Genomic DNA, 19555 nt, shown 5'->3' with positions numbered 1-19555 from the left:
CATTATGTTATGCTCCATAGTTTAAAATAATTTTTATTTCTAATTAGCATGTAATATGTGTATACTAGTGATATCTGTAAAGTATTGTATGACATTTATAATAATGGAAGTAGTCCTATAATTCCATCCCTCTCAAATTCAGCATTAAAAGAATTTTCCTTCCTCTAAAACTTATTAATACATTTTATCATATAATTTTTTTACTATCTTCTTGAAAAGTTAATTTATTTTTATTGGATATGTAGATTGCTTCCAGCCACTTGTATTATAAGCAATATGTAGACAACAACTTTCTACAAAAATCCTTTTTCCTTAACTTGGCTAATCAGCTTAATATAAATTCCTGATATTGAGTAAGGGGTATAATCTTTTCATGACTCTTGAACAATATTTGATATATACAAATTATTTTAAAAGGTTTATGTTAATTGCATTGCTATTATTATGTGTAACAAGTTTTGCTATAATTCACCAGCTTTTAGCATTACCATTTTTTATAAATTTGCTGTTATGTGTGGGTATAGAATTATACCATGTTCTTTTAATTTTGTACTTTGCCCAGTTTGTGTGGTTACACATTTTATGTGTCTTTTATAATCTCCTTACCTAGTTTTTATGTACTTTGTTTCTGTGAATCTATAGACTTCAGTGTGTTTATGAGACATTGGAACCCTTGAACCCTTAGCTTATTATCAGAAGTCATAAGCTGGCATTCTGTTGACTGTGTTTGGCCAGTGGATCAATGTAGTATTTTTATTTTGCATAGCATTTTGGAATTTTTATTTTAAAAAATGTTGCTAATGCTTAATTAGGTCTTGTTTAAATTCCAGCATTCTAGCCTCCACTGAAAAGTCAGGTTTCGCTACATTGGTTCTTCCATCCCCATTGACACAGTCAGCTGCTAGAGCTTCAGCTACCGCCTTTAGATGGGCCATGTGCTGTGCAGGTGACCTTGGTCTCCACCATCCACTGTTGTTCCTGATCTGCTTCACTCATTTTCCTTGTCTGCCTGATCTTTCTAGGCATTCCAGGCAGGGTCAGAAATCCTTTGTTACTTTAAAAGCAAATGTGTTTCTCTTTACTTGTTTTCTAACAGTGACTGTTAACCTAGTCATTTAGGCCAGACATATAAAAGGCATCATGTGACCACCTTGGATAATGGCACACTTTGGATAATGGCACAGTAATGGTGTCTTATTTTAGTGCCTTGCTTTTCTTCCATGGTTACCAAACTGTGCTTCCTGTTCGTTGTGAGTCATTACCACTCTAGGCCCCCCACTCTGTTCTACAGCTTACTTAGTGTCTCTCTTGGGGATATTCTCATTCACAAGATCCTAGATGACAAAGAGTTTAAGTCTCCAAGGTTGAGCTTGGAAAAGGGATGGTAGAATTAAGCAAGAGTCTATAAAGTCACATAAGATGGAAAAGCTGGGAGACAGGCATCAAACTAATACAACATTGTAAATCAACAATACTCCAATGTAAAATAAAAATTAAATTTAAAAAATGCTATCATTGATAAATTCATTAATTGATTGGCTTATTGATAAAATAAACTGGTTAGTCATTTTTTATTTTATAAGGCTTTGGACATGGGACCTGCTGCTGCCTCGCTTCAGTCATGTCCGACTCTGTGTGACCCCGTAGACGGCAGCCCGCCAGGCTCCCCCGTCCCTGGGATTCTCCAGGCAAGAACACTGGAGTGGGTTGCCATTTCCTTCTCCAGTGCATGAAAGTGAAAAGTGAAAGTGAAGTCGCTCAGTCATGTCCAACTCTTAGCGACCCCATGGACTGCAGCCCACCAGGCTCCTCCATCCATGGGATTTGCCAGGCAAGAGAACTGGAGTGGGGTGCCATTGCCTTCTCTGATGGAATCCGTAACCCATACCAATGTGCAGACTCTTACAAAACTCAAATTACTGAGGGATTCCTGGGAATTCTCATCCCTGTTCTGTGCGAAATTTAGCAACCTTTAGGGAGAGGTTAATTTTCCATCCAGCCTGAGTGAGAAATTAGTATAGACTGGGCATCTATAGCCAGAGTTGAAGGAACTTGTCAGTAGGCTTTTTAGGCACTAAGTGAATGATATTCTTACTACTTTAAACATTTATGTCTCAGAGTCTATATTTCTGGTAAAACTGTAGCCACTGCATGTAAAACTATAGCCATTTATAGGAGAAGGAGGATAATACATCTGCATTTGGAAATCATTCCTTCAATTGACTGTGTTGAACCTAATGGCTTTTATTACATTCTCTTTTGAGATCTGTTACAGCTTTCTAAACAACTGTAGAATTAAAGGCATGCAATTTTACCTTTAATTTATATGAGGTGAAGATGCATCAGGATTAGAATTTATAGGTTCTTGAGGTCCCTAAACAGGGATATTGTGAAGATTCATAACAAATAGGGGAAAGGGAAGAACTGAATGATGGTACTATGAGAGCTGCTACATGAATCTGCTGGTTTCTCTTTAATTGTTCTCATCTTTGCATTTCAACTATTCAAAATCAGTTCAAGTTGCTATATCTCGGCTAGATTTTATGTCCTGTAATGAGCTCCCAGAAGAGAAGTTAGTTAACCTAAAAGAATTGCCGGTGGTATAATCACCTATGTCAGCTCTTCCTCACCTTTGCAAGTGACCCTGTGCTGCCAGGTAACATGACCATATTTTTAAAATACATGATCTCATAGGTTTCCCCTCCTGGCTTCTACATTTCTTTATATGAAAAAAAAAAATGTGCAGAGTATTTGCTGCCTCAAATAGCCATGCAAATTCTGATTACACAATTGTTTTATCTTTGAAGCTTAGCAAAAACGCAGTCATGGTTGAATGTTTGATTCCAGTAATTACAGCATCTTCTGTAGATTTCTTTAATGTATACATGTATGTCATTAAAACCTAGTTACCTGAATTTCTAGAATTTGTGTCTTCTGTTTCACAGCATCGCTGGCCCAATTCTAGACATTGTTATTTGAAAATCCCTGGTGGCTCAGACGGTAAAGTGTCTGCCTGCAATGTGGTAGACCCAGGTTTGATCCTTGGGTCGGGAAGATCCCCTGGAGAAGGAAATGGCAACCCACTCCAGTATTCTTGCCTGGAAAATTACATAGACTGAGGAGACTGGTAGGCTACAGTCCATGGGATCGCAAAGAGTCGGACATGACTGAGCGATTTCACTTCACTCACTGAAAAATAAAACATTTCATTGAAATGAATATTTTCAGGCAAACTATTAAACATATTTTCTTATCATTCTTTCTTTGATTTCTAGGCAATAGCTTACCTTTCACCTGAAGATCTCTTGAAAGGGGAAATTGAAGACTGTCTGGAAAAGGTTCAAGTGACCATTAACATCTTAAAGACTTTCAAAAATTGTTTCTTCAACTATAGAAGAGGATTGGCAAGCTATTTTGTGGGAAATAAGGAACTGAAACCATGGGATTTCCAGTCTAATCTGGTGTTTCATAGATTTGACAAATTTCTTGATCGTTTCATGAAAATAGAGGTAATTACTTATTGGCTTCTAATTGATTTATACTATAGGTTAGTTAATTCAAAAGCCCTATATCTTTTAATCTGCTTCAGGGAACAGATTATTTATTCTATTTGAGTAGGAGGTGAGAAGTTTGCTTCCTTGGTGATTTTCATGAGGAGCTTACAAGGCCAGTACTGTCAAGATACAGTGAAAGTTTTAGTTACAGAGCTTTGTTTACATCCAAAGCTTTGGTTTCTTTTTTCAAAACTTCATTAATCTTTATGTATCAGTGACCTTTGTGATACTTGTGATCAAACCAGTCAATCCTAAAGGAAATAAGTCAATATTCATTGGAAGGACTGATGCTGAAGATGAAACTCCAATACTTTGGCCACCTGATGCAAAGAATTGACTCACTGGAAAAGCCCCTGATGCTGGGAAAGTTTCAAAGCAGGAAGAGAAGGGGATGACAGGGAATGAGATGGTAGGATGGCATCACTGACTCAATGGATATGAGTTTGAGCAAACTCTGGGAGTTGGTGATGGACAGGGAAGCCTGGCATGCTGCGGTCCATGCGGTCACAGAGTCGGACACAACTGAGCGACTGATCTGAATTGAATTGACCCTTGCCCTACAACATACTAAATTCCTAGAAGACAGTTGTAAATTGGGAAGCTATAAAATAATTCCTTTTTCCCTTTTACATGTTTGATGTTTTTATTGGGATTCCATACCTGAAAACCTATTTGATCATCTAAATATTATGGTAACTTTTAGTATATAAATATATATGCTATACTATTAAAATATTAAAGCTATCCATGAAAATAGGTGAAAAGAATGTGAAAACATGTGCTCTGTATAAATGTTTTAAATGCCAAAAAGTCAAACATTGAATGAATTGCTGTGTGCCAAGTCACTTCAGTTGTGTCCTACTCTTTTTGACCCTATGGACTGTAGGGTCCATAGGCTGCTCTGTCCATGGATTCTCCAGGCAAGAATGTTGGAGTAGGTTGCCATGCCATTCTCCAGAGGATTTTCTGGACCCAGGGATCGAACCAGGGTGACTTAGTCTTCTGCATTGGCAGGAGGCTTCTTTAGCACCACCTGGAAGCCATGAATGAATGCATACATGTAAACACATTTAAACACCAGTTTCTATGGAGCCAGCTGGCTGCGATTTTTTTTTTTTTTTCTTTTCAGGTTTTGAACTGCCTTATTTTCTTTATGAAACTCTTTCTAGCAAGTTTGGGCTTTTTTGTTGTTAGATTTGTCAAATTTCATTCAAAATCAGAGTTTTATGTTTTGAAAATTCTCATCATTTAAGCAGCCCAAATGCCTTTTTATTTTTGGCTGTACCATGCAGTGTGTGTGATCTTAGTTCCCTGACCAGGGATTGAACCCATGCCCCCTGCACTGGGTGCAGAGTCTTAACCCCCGAACCACCAGAGAAGTCCTTCTGAATGACTCTTAAAGTCTGAGTGCCAAATGCATACCACTGGGCGACTTGCACCACGCTTTCTGAACAGCCCATTCACCATAGCGTTGGTGGATCATGCCTGGGCATCTGACTTAGGATCAGAAGGATGTGGAATGAGAGAGTTAAATGTTTAGCTGTGGTTAAGTTAGATGTCACCTATACTGCTCAATAATTTTCAGTCCATGTGAAAATGGGAGTATAATTTTAAAAGTAGGCAGTTGATTTAAGTCATAATAACATTTTCCGTCATGTAAATGTCTATTGACTCACCAATTTTGAATGCTGGGAAATTTCTTTCTTTGAATCTTTAAAATGTTCTTTTCCTACTCAAGAGGGTGGAAAGATCTTTACTGTGTTTTTTCAAAGGATATATTTGTCACCATATTGGAATTTGAAAAGCTGGAAAGACTTGAATTTGGCGGTACCAAGGGAGCAATTTTAAATGGACAGATCTATGAGATGAGTGAAGAATTTATGAAACACTGGAAGATTTTTAAACAGCGCACGTATGACCCATCTGATTACAATAACATGGTAATGCTGTAGCTTTGTGTTTTCATTTCATAGATCTTACTTTAAAGCTGGGAAGGACAGTAGGTCACAGTGATAATAGGTTCTCTCCAGTCCAGCCTCTCTCGGATGAAAGAGGTGAAATGGCTTGCCTGGATTCTCTCATCTATTTCATGATAGAGCAGGGACTAGACTTAGGCCTTTGCATTTTCAGTTGGGAATATTTTAAACTATTTCTGATAAGGTAACAGTGGACCTCCGTCTGGACTTGTTTCTTGTTGGTGTGTATTGAAAACTTACCATATTAACTCATCTTGATCTGATTATCTGGGGTCTGTGTAACTTGCATGTTTTATTTTCGTCTTTTCTTGAACCATTAAGTATATTTTTCATCTACTTGAATATTTAGTTTCACCTCATTTGTTGCATATATTATTAACATTATATAGTCTCCTTTTTGTTGTTCTTAGGAGATAATTGTTAATTTCATATTACTAATCTCAGGGAAAAGAGGGAAGCTTTTCAGGTTTACACTGCTTCTGTTTTCTGTTACTGCCCCAGGTTAGGGGCCGGGAGTTTACACTGTTTCATTATATAGTCTCCTTTTTGTTGTTCTTAGGACATAATTGTTAATTTCCTATTACTAATCTCAGGGAAAAGAGGGAAGCTTTTCAGGTTTACACTGCTTCTGTTTTCTGTTACTGCCACAGGTTAGGGACCGGGAGTTTACACTGTTTCATTATACAGTCTCCTTTTTGTTGTTCTTAGGATATAATTGTTAATTTCATATTACTAATCTCAGGGAAAAGAGGGAAGCTTTTCAGGTTTAAACTGCTTCTGTTTTCTGTTACTGCCCCAGGTTAGGGGCCGGGAGTTTCCTGTGAATGCCACTGCAGCTCTGGGATAAAAATAGCTTCATTTTAGTGTTTTGCCATGATAGTGAAGCCCAGGTATCAAAAACAAAAAATAATAATTAGCTCTCATCCTCATTGTTTTTTGTGGAATGTGGATTTATTCACTATTATGTTTATATTTGGTCAAATAATTGACTCTTTGAAATATACAAGTACAGTGTGTTAGCTTTGTAAGGACATGGTCTGCAAGTGAATCCCTCTGAACTGTTGACAGCTTTTGGGAAGTGGAGTTAATAATAAGAATGATATAGCCATTGTGTGTCCTGCTAATTTGTGGAAAAGTAAGAGAAATCCAGATCTGTGGTGATGAATAGCCTGAGCTCTTCCCCAGAGCCTGGTAAGATGCCTGGCACGTGGCAGGCACTCAGGGAATGTGGACAGAATGGGACTCTTGGGGGGACTTGGTTTAGCTCTTCTGAGCAACTGAACAGTGGAGTGTGAGACCCACGTTGTGCAGACCCTCAGGTGCCTTCGAGTTGCAGGAGGGTCTTGATTTATTCACGATTACAAATCCTGGTAGGTTTTCAGCATGCCATTAATATATATACAAATACATATTATATATATATATATATTTCAGATATATATGTCTGGTATTTGTATTTAGTATTTTGAAGCCCCGTTTATTTTGTAATTGAAAAGAACAAGGCTTACCTCTGATCTCCAAAGGTTGGAGACATCTATAGCCTTCCCTTGAAGTTCTCTTTCAACCTCCGGTCTGATTATCTTGACTTTGGTTATTCCATGAAATCAAAATGTGAATTAACTATAAATTCAGTTAATTGGTGTGCTTATATCAAAGATGACCTTTCTTTTTGTTTAATGTGTCTTGGTTATCAGTGTTGCCTCAGAATATTGCAGTGATTATTTCTTTTTGGCTTGACTAAGCTGTTCATGTGTTGAACAGCTGAGTTCATTGTGTTCTGGTTTTGATGATGAAGTGAAGTCGCTCAGTCGTGTCCGACTCTTTGCCCGACCCCATGGACTGCAGCCCACCAGGTTCCTCTGTCCATGGAATTTTCCAGGCAAGAGTACTGGAATGGGTTGCTATTTCCTTCTCCAGGAGATATTCCCGACCCAGGGATCAAACCTGGGTCTCCTGCATTGTATGCAGATGCTCTACTGTTTGAGCCACCAGGGAAGTCAGTGAAATTTGATGATGAAATCAGTTGGTAGTTTTTAGGAGACAATACTGTAGCCAACAAACTGCCTCCAAACTCACATATTCATAGTGGTGTATTCCTTGACACGTGCCCAGCCCATGCCCTTGCTCTCCCGATGCGCACACCTGATGCCCATTGAGCAGTGCGGATGTAGCAGTCTTGTGCGTCATGTCAGCCTTCCTGCCCTTTGGTGTAGAAATGGCTTACATATGTTCCAGTAAATTAAAGAAACAGTGACTGCTAGTTTGTTTTTAGAAATGCTGTTACTGATTTCTCTCTCTTGATTAATCTCAAGCCTATCAGACAGGCTTTGAGCCTTTATTTATCAGAAGTTCTGCCACTGTGGTCTGTTGACAGAAGAGGGGGGCCTCAGGTGTGTCCATTAATGTGTCCTTCAGTTTCTGAATTGTTAATACTGAATTTAAAGGTCACTTTAGGTATTTGCTTTGATTTCTTCCTGTGGGACTATTTGAGATCTAGGCAATTATGGGGAGAGACTTGCTTTCTTAATTAATTAATTGAAACATGGAATATTGTAGATGTTTAAGGTATGCTGCCAAGTCGCTTCAGTCGTGTCCGACTCTGTGCGACCCCATGGACTGCAGCCTACCAGGCTTCTCCGTCCATGGGATTCTCCAGGCAAGAACACTGGAGTGGTTGCCATTTCCTTCTCCAATGCATGAAAGTGGAAAGTGAAAGTGAAGTCGCTCTGTCGTGTCTGACTCTTAGCAACCCCAGGGACTGCAGCCTACCAGGCTCCTCCATCCATGGGATTTTCCAGGCAACAGTACTGGAGTGGGGTGCCATTGCCTTCTCCCGTTTAAGGTATATAACATGCTAATTTGAAGCATTTATGTATTTTAAAAGCCATTGTAGTGATAATTAACACCCGTATCATGTTGCATAATTATCATTTCTTTTTAGTGGTGGAAATCATTAAGTTGTAGTCTCTTAGCAAGTTGGATGTTAGGGAGTATACACAGTGATACTGTATTAAATTGAACTTGACAAGAGGAATGCTTTCTTAACTGTTTGTGTTTAACTGATGGGCAGGTGACTTTAGGTTCAACGGTTAGGTTCAACCAACATTCTGAAGTGTGGCTTAATTAAATAAAATTCCCCAGATAGCTACGCAAGGAAGGTGGATGTTCTTGAAAGTAAGCCCTTGGCTCCACTAGAGTCAGTTATTCGGAGTTTGTTAATATTTACTGAACAAATGTTGGATGCCAGACATCGTGCCAAAGCTTTATACACATTCCTGCTTAATTCTTACTGTAACCCTGAGAGTAACCACAGGTAGTTTACACAGGCAAGTAAACTACCGGAGATTACACAGTTCTCAGGGAGTGAAGCAGAAGTTCCAACTCGGAACTCTCAGCCTAGAGAGAGTTTTTGCTACGTTTTTGCTGTGCCATGTTCGCTCGTTAGTGTTTGTCTCCCTCCTTGCATCCTCATAGAAAAGAAGTCAGTAAGTTCATCTGGGGCAATGGGGGAACTCAGGCTGCAGACCTGTACCCTGAGGTGCAGGGACCCAAGATGCTGTGGCTATGTTCCTTTAGCTACTAGTTTGTAGTAGGAAGGTTGATCCAGATACCTAGCCCGTCATTACTCTAGGATCTAAAATTCACTTTGAAAGTAGTTATTAATCTATACTAGTTTGTGTTCCAGTTTCTACAATTAGTTCTCAGATCTGTTCTAGTCTTCTTAACTCTTTATTCTTTTGCTATTACAGTATATAGTATTTAAAAATTTTAGTTACATAAATTTGTCCTTAGTCATCTACGGGATTTTCATGTCTTGCCTGCTGGTACACTCAGCCATAATAGGAGCTCCTCACAATGACAAATTTCTTATTATACTAAGAACCAGGAAGATCTCAACTGAGCAAAAAGAGACAACTAATAGATGGCAGCATCAAGCTAAGACATGTTAGAATTATCTGACAGGGTTTTATAGAGCCATGCTAAAAATGCTTCAGTAAGCAATTATCAACGTAATGAAACAAATAAAAAATAACCTCAGTGAAGAAATAGAAATTTTCACCAAAGAAATAGAAGATATAAAAAAAATTGGAATTTTAGAACGGAAAAAAAAAATAATTCAAAGAATACTGGACATTAATCCCTTATCCCGTGTATGATTTGAAAATGCTTTCTTCCATTCCATGGGTTATTGGATACTGATACCCATGAAACTGTCCTTTCATGCACAAAAGTTTTTAATTTTGATCAAGTCAAATATTTTCTTTTGTTGTCTGTGCTTTTGGTGTCATATCTAAGAAGTGATTACCAAATCCTATGTTCTAAAGATTTTGTCCAATATTTTCTCCTCAGAGGTTTATACTTTTAGCTCTTATATTTAGGTATTTGGTAAATATTGAGTTATTTTTTGTATATCTTGTAAGGTATATGAACAAAACTATATGACCAGCTTTGTTGTTCATAACTAATGTATAGAAGTACAACTGATTTTTGCATGCTGATTTTGCACCCTGCATCTTTGCTGCGTTTTTTATCTTTGGTGCAGAATCTTCAGAGTTTTCTGTATGTCAAATCATGTCATCTATTAAAAGAGACAATTTTACCTATCTCTTTCCAGTTTGATTACTTCTTATTTCTTTTTCTCACCTAATTGCTCTAGCTAGTGCTTCCCATGCTTTGTTGAATAGAAGTGGTGGGAGTGAAACATCCTTGTCACGCTTGTCATCCTATCGGGACTGCTTTGCCTTTCACCATCGAGTGTGGTATGAACTGAGGGATCTTCATAGATGGCCTTTATCATGTTGATGACCTGTAGCATTTCTAGTTTGAGCGTTTTTATCATTAAAGGGTGCTGAATTTTGTCATTTTTTTCTGCATCAATTGAGATGATCACGGCGTCTTTTTCCTTCATTCCGTTAATATGGTCTGTTATTGATTTCATTTGCCATCTTTGCATTCTGCAGATAAATCCACTGGGCATGGTGTGTGGTCCTTTTGACATGCTGCTGGATACTATTTGCTAGCTTTTGTTGAGAGTGTTTATATCAGTATCTATAAGGGATCCCTGTCTGTAATATTCGTGTCATGTCTTTATTTGGCTTTGGTATCAGGGCAGTATATGCTTTATAAGATGAGTTAGGAAGTGTTCCCTCTTCACTTTTTCCCAAGAGGATTTTTGAGGAGGATTGGTGTCAATACTTCTTTAAGTGTTTGGTGGTGGTTACCAGAAAGCTATCTGGTCCTAGGCATTTTTTGTTATTTTTGGAAGTTTTTGATGACTAGTCTCTGTACTAGTTATAGGCCTATTTAGTTTTTCTGTTACTTCATTATTCAGTCATGGTAGGTTGTATATTTCTTTATTTGTCCATTTCATCTGTTACATAATTTGTTATACTGCTGCTGCTGCTAAGTCACTTCAGTCGTGTCCGACTCTGTGCAACCCCATAGACGGCAGCCCACCAGGCTCCCCCGTCCCTGGGATTCTCCAGGCAAGAACACTGGAGTGGGTTGCCATTTCCTTCTCCAATGCATGAAAGTGAAAAGTGAAAGTGAAGTTGCTCAGTCGTGTCCGACTCTTAGCGACCCCATGGACTGCAGCCTACCAGGCTCCTCCGTCCATGGCATTTTCCAGGCAAGAGTACTGGAGTGGGGTGCCATTGCCTTCTCCAAATTTGTTATAAAATTGTTCATAAAACATTTTTATGGTTCTTTTTACTTCTGTAAATTTGGTAGTAATTACTCAGGTTTCATTTTAGTAATTTTGTTTCCCTCTTTTTTCTTTAGTCAGTCTGTCTAAATGTCAATTTCATTTTTTCCCAAAGAATGAAATTTTTGGTTTTGTTGCTTTTTCTGTTTTTCTGTTATTGACTTCATTTATCTCCACTTTGATCTTGATATTTTTCCCTTTCCTCTGCTAGCTTTGGTATTAGTAACGTGTAAAGTTAGGTTATTCAGTTAAGATCCCCCTTTTTTAATGTATATGTTTATAGTGATAATTTTTCCCTTAATACTGTTTCTGATGTATTCCTTAAGTTTGACTTTGTTGGGCTTTTTTTTTTTCCCCCCATTTATGTCAAGGTGTTCTTAATTTCCCAGGTGATTTCTTGTTTGACTCACTGCTTGTGGGAGGAATGAACTCATACAGAGTACGTTCATAGATGACAATGGAATCAAACTAGAAATCAGTAATAGAAACATGACAGGGAAAGCTCTAAACACTTAAAAGCCAAAGATCACATTTCTAAGTATTCTGTGAATCGAAGTAGTAGTCTCAAGGGAAATAAAACAGAGGACTGAATGAAAATGAATGAAATGAAAATACAGTATTTCAGAATTTGTAGGAACAGCTTAAAGCAGTTATGAGGGAAATTTATAGCACTAACTGCATACATTAAAAAAGAGGAAAATATCAAATCAGTAATGTTTCTACCCTAAGAACCTAGAAAAAAATGAGAGCAAATAGACACAAATCAGAAAGAAGGGAAAAATCAGAAGGGAAGAGCAGAAATCAATGATGTTGAAAACGAATAATAAAGTCAGTGAAGCTAAGAGTTAGTTCTTTGAAAAGACAAAACTCTACAAAGACTACAAAGAAAAAAAAATTACCAATGTCAGGAGTGAAAAAGAGCTACCATTACATGTTTTGCAGATATCAAAAGAATAATGGGTAATACCAAAAAACAAACAAAAGAATAACCTCTATACATAAATTTGATAACTTTGATTAAATAAAACAATTCCTCAAAAAATTCAAATTACCACAACTCACCCAATATGAAATATTGAAAATTGAGATATAATCGACATGTTACATTATATTAGTTTTAGGTGTACAGCATAATTTGTTACGTGTATATGTTGTGAAATGATTATCACAGTAAGTTTACTTAACATCTGTCATCACAGATACTTAAAAAAATTTTTTTTTCTTGTGAGGGTGAGAAAAATTGGATTTGTATTTAAAAACTTCCCCCAAAGAAAATATTGATGCCTGGGGTGTTTCACTGGAGAATTCTACCAAATATTGAAGAATTACAGGCATCCCTCATTTTTCCGTTTGCGCTTGCCAGATCCTGTGGGGTTTTTGTTTTTCTTTTTCTTTTTTTTTTAGTTTTATTTTATTTTTAAACTTTACAATATTGTATTAGTTTTGCCAAATATTGAAATGAATCCGCCACAGGTGTACCCTCGTTCCCCATCGTGAACCCTCCTCCCACCTCCTTCCCCTACCCTCCCTCTGGGTCGTCCCAGTGCACCAGCCCCAAGCATCCAGTACCGTGCATCGAACCTGGACTGGCGACTCGTTTCATACATGATATTATACATGTTTCAATGCTATTCTCCCAAATCTCCCCACCCTCTCCCTCTCCCACAGAGTCCATAAGACTGATCTATACATCGGTATCTCTTTTGCTGTCTCATACACAGGGTTATTGTTACCATCTTTCTAAATTCCATATATATGCGTTAGTATACTGTATTGGTGTTTTTCTTTCTGGCTTACTTCACTCTGTGTAATAGGTTCCAGTTTCATCCATCTCATTAGAACTGATTCAAATGTATTCTTTTTAATGGCTGAGTAATACTCCATTGTGTATATGTACCACAGCTTTCTTATCCATTCATCTGTTTTTGTTTCTTTACAGATTGAAGGTTCGTTGCAACCCTGTACTGATCAGTATCATTTTTGCAGTAACACCTGCTTGCTTTGTGTTGGTCACATTTTAGAAAATTTCACAATATCTCAAACTTCTTTGTTATTACTATATTTGTTATGGTGATCTGTGATCTTTGACATTGTTACTATGATTCATTAAGGCTCAGATGATGGTCAGTATTTTTTAGTGATAAAGTGTATATAGTGTGTGTGTATATATATATGTATATATATTTCAGATTCTTTTCCCGTATAGATTATTACAGAATATTGAGTAGAGTTTCCTCTGCTATACAGTAGGTCCCTATTATCTATTTTACATATAGTCATGTGTATATGTCAATCCTAGTCTCTTAATTTATCACTTCCTGTCATGTTTCCCCTTTGGTAACCACAAGTTTGATTTTGAGATCTCTGAGTCTGTTTTTGAGTTGTAAATAAGTTCATTTGTATCTCTTTTTTTTGGCTGTGCTGCACATGCGGGCTTTCCTGGTAGATCAGCTGGTAAAGAATCCACCTGCAATGCAGGAGACCCCGGTTCAATTCCTGGGTTGGGAAGATCCCCTGGAGGAGAGATAGGCCACCTACTCCAGTGTTCTTGGGCTTCCTTGGTGGCTCAGTCAGTAAAGAATCTGCCTGCAATGCGGGAGATTTGGGTTCGATCCCCCTGGGTGGGAAGATCCCTTGAAGGAGGGCATGGCAATCCACTCCGGTATTCTTGCTTGGAGAATCCCCAAGGACAGAGGAGCCTGGTGGGCTATAGTCCATGGGGTTACAAAGAGTTGAACACCACTGAGCGACTAAGCACATACACAGTATGCCGGATCTTAGTTCCCTAAGATGCTAAGTTGCTAAGTCACTTCAGTCGTGTCCAACTCTGTGCGACCCCATAGACGGCAGCCCACCAGGCTCCCCCGTCCCTGGGATTCTCTAGGCAAGAACACTGGAGTGGGTTGCCATTTCCTTCTCCAATGCATGAAAGTGAAAAGTGAAAGTGAAGTCGCTCAGTTGTGTCCGACTCTTCGAGACCCCATTGACTGCAGCCCACCAGGCTCCTCCGCCCATGGGATTTTCCAGGCAAGAGTACTGGAGTGGGGTGCCATTTGCCTTCTCCGCTTAGTTCCCTGACCAGGGATCAAACTTGTGTCTCCTGCAGTGGAAACATGGAGTCCTAACCACTGGACTGCTAGGGAATTCCCCATTTGTATCATTTCTAAAATTAGATTCCACTTACAAGTGATAGAATATGACTTCTGTGTTTCTCCGTCTGACTTCACTTAGTATGGTGATATCCAGGTCCATCCATGTTGCTGTAAATGGCGTTACTTCATTGTTTATGGCTGAGTGATATTCCATTGTATGTATATGTACCACATCTCTCTTATCCATTCCTCTGTCAATGGACATTTAGGAGAATCCCAGGGACGGGGGAGCCTGGTGGGCTGCCGTCTGTGAGGTCGCACAGAGTTGGACACGACTGAAGCAACTTAGCAGCAGCAGCAGCATGTCTTGGCTGTTATAGTGCTGCATGTATAGGTGTGCATGTATCTTTTCAAATTATGATTTTCTCCAAGTATACACCCAGGAGTGGGAGTGCTGGATCATACTGTGGTTTTAGTTTTAGCTTTTTAAGGATTCTCCATACAGTTCTCCATAATGGTTGTACAAATTTATATTCATACCTACAGTATAAGAGGGTGCCCTTTTCTTCACACCCTTTCCAACATTTATTGTAGATTTTTTGATGATGGACATTCTGACAGGTGTGAGGTGATACCTCATTGCAGTTTTGATTTGCAGTTCTCTGATAATTAGTGATATTGAGCATCTTTTCATGTGCTTTTTGACCATCTGTCTGCCTTCTTTGAAGAAATGTCTGTTTAGATCTTCTGCCCATTTTTTATTGGATTGTTTGGGGGTTTTCTTGATATTGAGCTACATGAACTATTTGTATATTTGGGAGATTAATACCTTGTTGGTCACTTGCAAATATTTTCTCCTATTCTTTGGGTTGTCTTTTCATTTTGTTTATGGTTTCCTCTGCTGTGCAGAAGTTTTTAAGTTTAATTAGGTCCCATGTATTTATTTTTGTTTTTATTTTCATGACTCTCCGAGGTAGATCCAAAAAGATAGAGATATAGATTTATGTCAGAGAATGTTCTCCCTATATTTTCCACTAAGAATTTTATAGTTTCTGGCTTTGCATTTAGGTCTTTAATCCATTTTGAGTTTATTCTTCTGTGTGGTGTTAGGGAGTGTTCTGATTGCATTCTTTTACATGTAGCTGTCCAGTTTTCCCAGCACCACATGTTAAAAAGACTGTCTTTTCTCCATGGTATGTTCTTGCCCCCTTTGTAATAGTTTAGCAATTTAAAAACTTTGATGCATTAGGTTTTTGACCATATTCAACATCCATTCATGATGGGGAAAAAAATTCTCAGAAATAGGAATAGCGGGACCTTCCTCAAATTGATAAAGAATAGCTACCAAAAGCCTCAAGGACATTATACATAATGGAAAGGACCTCCTTATATCCCAAACACAAAGCGTATATTTGGCTGCCTACTCAACATCTCCACTTGTATATTTAATAGACATCACCAGCATGCTTTACCTCTCCCCAAGCCTATTCTTCCTTGTATTCTTCAACTCAAAAATACTCCATATAGTATACTGCTTAGTGGAAAATATAGGAGCCATCCATGATCTTACTCTTTTCTCATGATAAGTAAGCATCAGGTTCTGTCATATAAACCCTGAGAATATATCACCCTGAAAATATATACAGATCTCATCTCTGAGCCAGGTTATTGCCTTTGCTCCTAAACCTCTCCTTCAGGCCCTGTATTGGCTCCATCACATCTGTTCTTCACACAGCAACTTGATTGCCTATTAAGAGCTAAATTAGACCATGATATTTCTCTACCTAAAACGTCAGAATTTCTCATGTTACTAATAAGGGCAATTTAGGAGTTTCTAGAATATAGAAAAAATGGTTTTGAGTAGCACCAGTATATTGTTTATTCTCTAATAAGATTGAGAAACAGCTATGCGCTGGGAATGTTAAATATTGGTACTGTCCCTGTGAGAAGAAACCTGGGTACATTACTCATAGATTAAAACCCAGTGGGAGAATCCAGGTAGTCAGTTACACAGAGTGCTCAGTGCCAGGGTATGAAAAGTGCTGTGTGCCATGGGAGTATTTGTGAAGGGCCCCTTTCCAGGGGAGGTGAAAGGGAAACTGAGACAATGCCTGAAAGATAAGTAGAACTGGAAAAATAGATAGAAATGAAGCAGGTGAGGAGTAGGTGAAAAGAAAGTGATTAGAGAAAATTGGGTTATACACAGAGCACCAGTGTGACAAGGCAGGCCTGGCTAGATCCGAGAGTGTGAAGAGGAAGAGACGCTGGAATAGTCAGGAGGAGTAAGTAGGGTTCACATCACAAAGGACCTTGTAGATGAGGCTAAGACTGTGAGACTTCACCCTAAAAAGTTAAGGATTCCGTACTGAGACATGGAGAATTACTAGTACGAGAGTGACATATGATTTCTATTTTAGAAAGCTTGTTTAGATTGCAGTTTAGAGAATGATGGGAGAGGTGAGATTAAAGGTAAAGAGAGCTGTTTAAATATGATAAACAGAAGTCTAGCCAAGTGGTAATGGTGATTGAGATGAGGGTGATGCCTGGACGATGGAGAATACATAGGAGAAAAGACAGATAACACTTTGAGCAAGAGAGGAAGAAGTCAAAGAGATTGCCAGAGTTTTTGTTAGGGTTTATAGAATGAGGAGTGTCTTTATAGAGAGGATGAGTTCCCATTTGGCAACTCCATGGACTATAGCCCACCAGGCTCCTTTAGGATTTTCTAGGCAAGAATGTTGGACTGGGTTGCCATTTCCTACTCCAGGGGATCTGTCCAATCCAGGGGTCGAATCCTGGTCTCCTTCATTGCAGACAGATTCTTTGCCATCTGAGCCACCAGGGAAGCCTTTGTATATAATAAATTTGAGTTATCTGGGGGATTTCCTGAGGGAGATGTCCCCTCAGCAATTCTGAATTCAGGCTGAGCTGACAGGAGAGGTTAGGAGAGAGATCTGTTATGGGAAATAAGTATTTGTTCCTTCCCTAATGGTTGGATGGCATCACTGACTTGATGGACGTGAGTTTGAGCAAGCTCTGGGAGTTGGTGATGGACAGGGAATCCTGGCCTGCTGCAGTCCCTGGGGTTGCAAAGAGTCAGACACGACTGAGCAACTGAACTGAACTGAGATGTTGATTATTTGTTAATTGTTCAAATAATGTTTGAGGATCTTAAGTTGTATGTTCCTTGTTGCCACACTGAGATGAGGGGCAAGGTAGGCTTGTTACAACTTGTTGGGCATTTGTGTCTACTTTTAAAGGTCAGTGATCCTTGAATGAAGAGACTGTTTGGCCTTCATTCAAAAGTAGAGACTTCCTCTTGATGCTAAATAAGACGTTGCTGTGTATGATGCACAGTGCTCTAGAACTGTGCTGTTACACTATTTTCTAGTGTGTATTAAATTTAGCATAAGGTGCATTCCTTCATAGAAACATCCAAAATCATGGTTGGAGTGTGGGCTCTGGAGCCAGGTTCAGATCAGATCAGATCAGTCGCTCAGTCGTGTCCAGCTCTTTGCGACCCCATGAATCGCAGCACGCCAGGCCTCCCTGTCCATCACCAACTCCCGGAGTTCACTGAGACGTCCATCGAGTCAGTGATGCCATCCAGCCATCTCATCCTCTGTCGTCCCCTTCTCCTCTTGCTCCCAATCCCTCCCAGCATCAGAGTCTTTTCCAATGAAGCCAGGTTACCTGGTTTTAAATTCTGGCCCTGCTGTCAACTAGTGGTATGACTGTGGACATAAACTTCTCAGAGTTTATTTTGTTGCCCATAAAATGGGAAAAATATTACCTACATTATATATTGTTAGAATTGAGCTAATAATGTAAAACATTTAAAATAGAACTGAATAAATGTTAGCCGTCGTTATTGTTATTATTCCTGTTAGTATTATTAATAGAAAAGGCTCAGGCTATGGAGGTAACAAAGGGACCCATTAAGTGTGTGGTGCACACTCCTGGGGTGGCTTGACTGGGAAGCCCAAAGTGGTTGTGAATTTCTGGGGCCTCACTGAAGACTGAGTTGGAATGCTATGCAGATGATGGTTATTTTGTCTTTGTTTCACTCTTTGTAATTATGAGAGTGGGTGTTTATGTATTAAGAGGAAACTGGGGGTTGTTAACCGCATGTTGGTAAGAAACTGGGGAAATGAAAAGAGTGTTACGTTATGTCTGTATCTCCAGTGATGTTTTCTTACAGACAGACCTGTGGATTTTAGTTCTCACTTGAAGAAATACTGTTTCCTGGCAGGTTTTCTGCTCCATAAAAAAAACAAAATAAAAACTTAATTTTTAAACTCTAGATGTACTAAATTTATAATGAGGCAAGATTATTTTTTTTCCTTTTTCTTTTCTGTAAAGCTTTGCTTTTTAAATTTATAATCAAAATAGCGTGGAGAAGGGTGGATCAGTAGGCCAAAGTTCTGATGTTGGGGTCTGAGCCAGTGGAAGGCATTGTGGAAACGTGAGCTGATGGTGCTAGATGTTCACTGCTCTATAAATAAGGCTGTCACTGAGCACTTAGTCAGATACAGCTGTTTCTTTCCTAGAATCCTACTATGAAAAATCATTCAGAGAGAAAAAGAGAGAGGTGTCACGCTTTTGTGATTGATATTTTCATTGTTGGATTCTTTCCTGAAAACTAATATTTTATTTTGAATTTTATAGGAGTTTGAAAGTGATTATGTTGTATTTAAGTCCAAAACTCTGGATTTTGACAGAAGGCTTGGGACAGTTCTTTGTGAAGCTTTCTTCAACTGCAATGGTCTAGAAGCTGCATTTAAGGTTAGTTCTAAAGAAGTTATTAAAAAAAAAAGTTTTAGCAATGAATAATGTAAAACTATTAGATGAAAAGAGGGAATACATTCTTTTCTGATTCAGGTGAACTATTAACTAGTCACATTCTTTTCATATTCAGCTCACTGAATTATAAACTTTGAATATCACACTAATGAATAATGACATTGACCTTGGACAAGGTCAGTTTTAGGACATCTGACTGTTGATCTTTGCTTCAATTCATTGTTCTTTCATTACCTTTAGAGCAAGTTTGGGAAGACCTGTGAAGTACTGATTCAGAATTAAGCCACAGTGAAAAGTGAAAAATACCAGTTAATTCAAAAATTTCTTTTCTTTACCATTGTTTATATAGGTTGGGTTCACCTGCCCACTTTATTGATCTGACTGAAATAAATAACAGTTTCAATTCTGTTCAGTCTCTCAGTCGTG

General features: G+C 38.5%; 1 protein-coding gene across 2 annotated transcripts in view; it reads left to right on the top strand.

The window, feature by feature from the left end:
* DNAH11 (dynein axonemal heavy chain 11) overlaps positions 1–19555 on the top strand; it is a 369573-nt gene that overhangs the window by 19406 nt on the left and 330612 nt on the right. For both annotated transcript variants that reach the window (XM_086397406.1, XM_086397407.1), the window contains exons 7-9: positions 3276–3509; positions 5327–5494; positions 18995–19111. In XM_086397406.1, coding sequence (XP_086253532.1) covers positions 3276–3509; positions 5327–5494; positions 18995–19111 — 519 coding nt within the window. The remainder of the gene's footprint in view (positions 1–3275; positions 3510–5326; positions 5495–18994; positions 19112–19555) is intronic.

Source organism: Bos grunniens, chromosome 4 (assembly GCF_055505025.1).
Source record: "Bos grunniens cultivar Pamir isolate PY7600 chromosome 4, Bosgru_T2T1.0, whole genome shotgun sequence".
Classification (NCBI taxonomy): Eukaryota; Metazoa; Chordata; class Mammalia; order Artiodactyla; family Bovidae; genus Bos; species Bos grunniens.
This window is presented reverse-complemented; position numbering and strand designations above follow the sequence as displayed.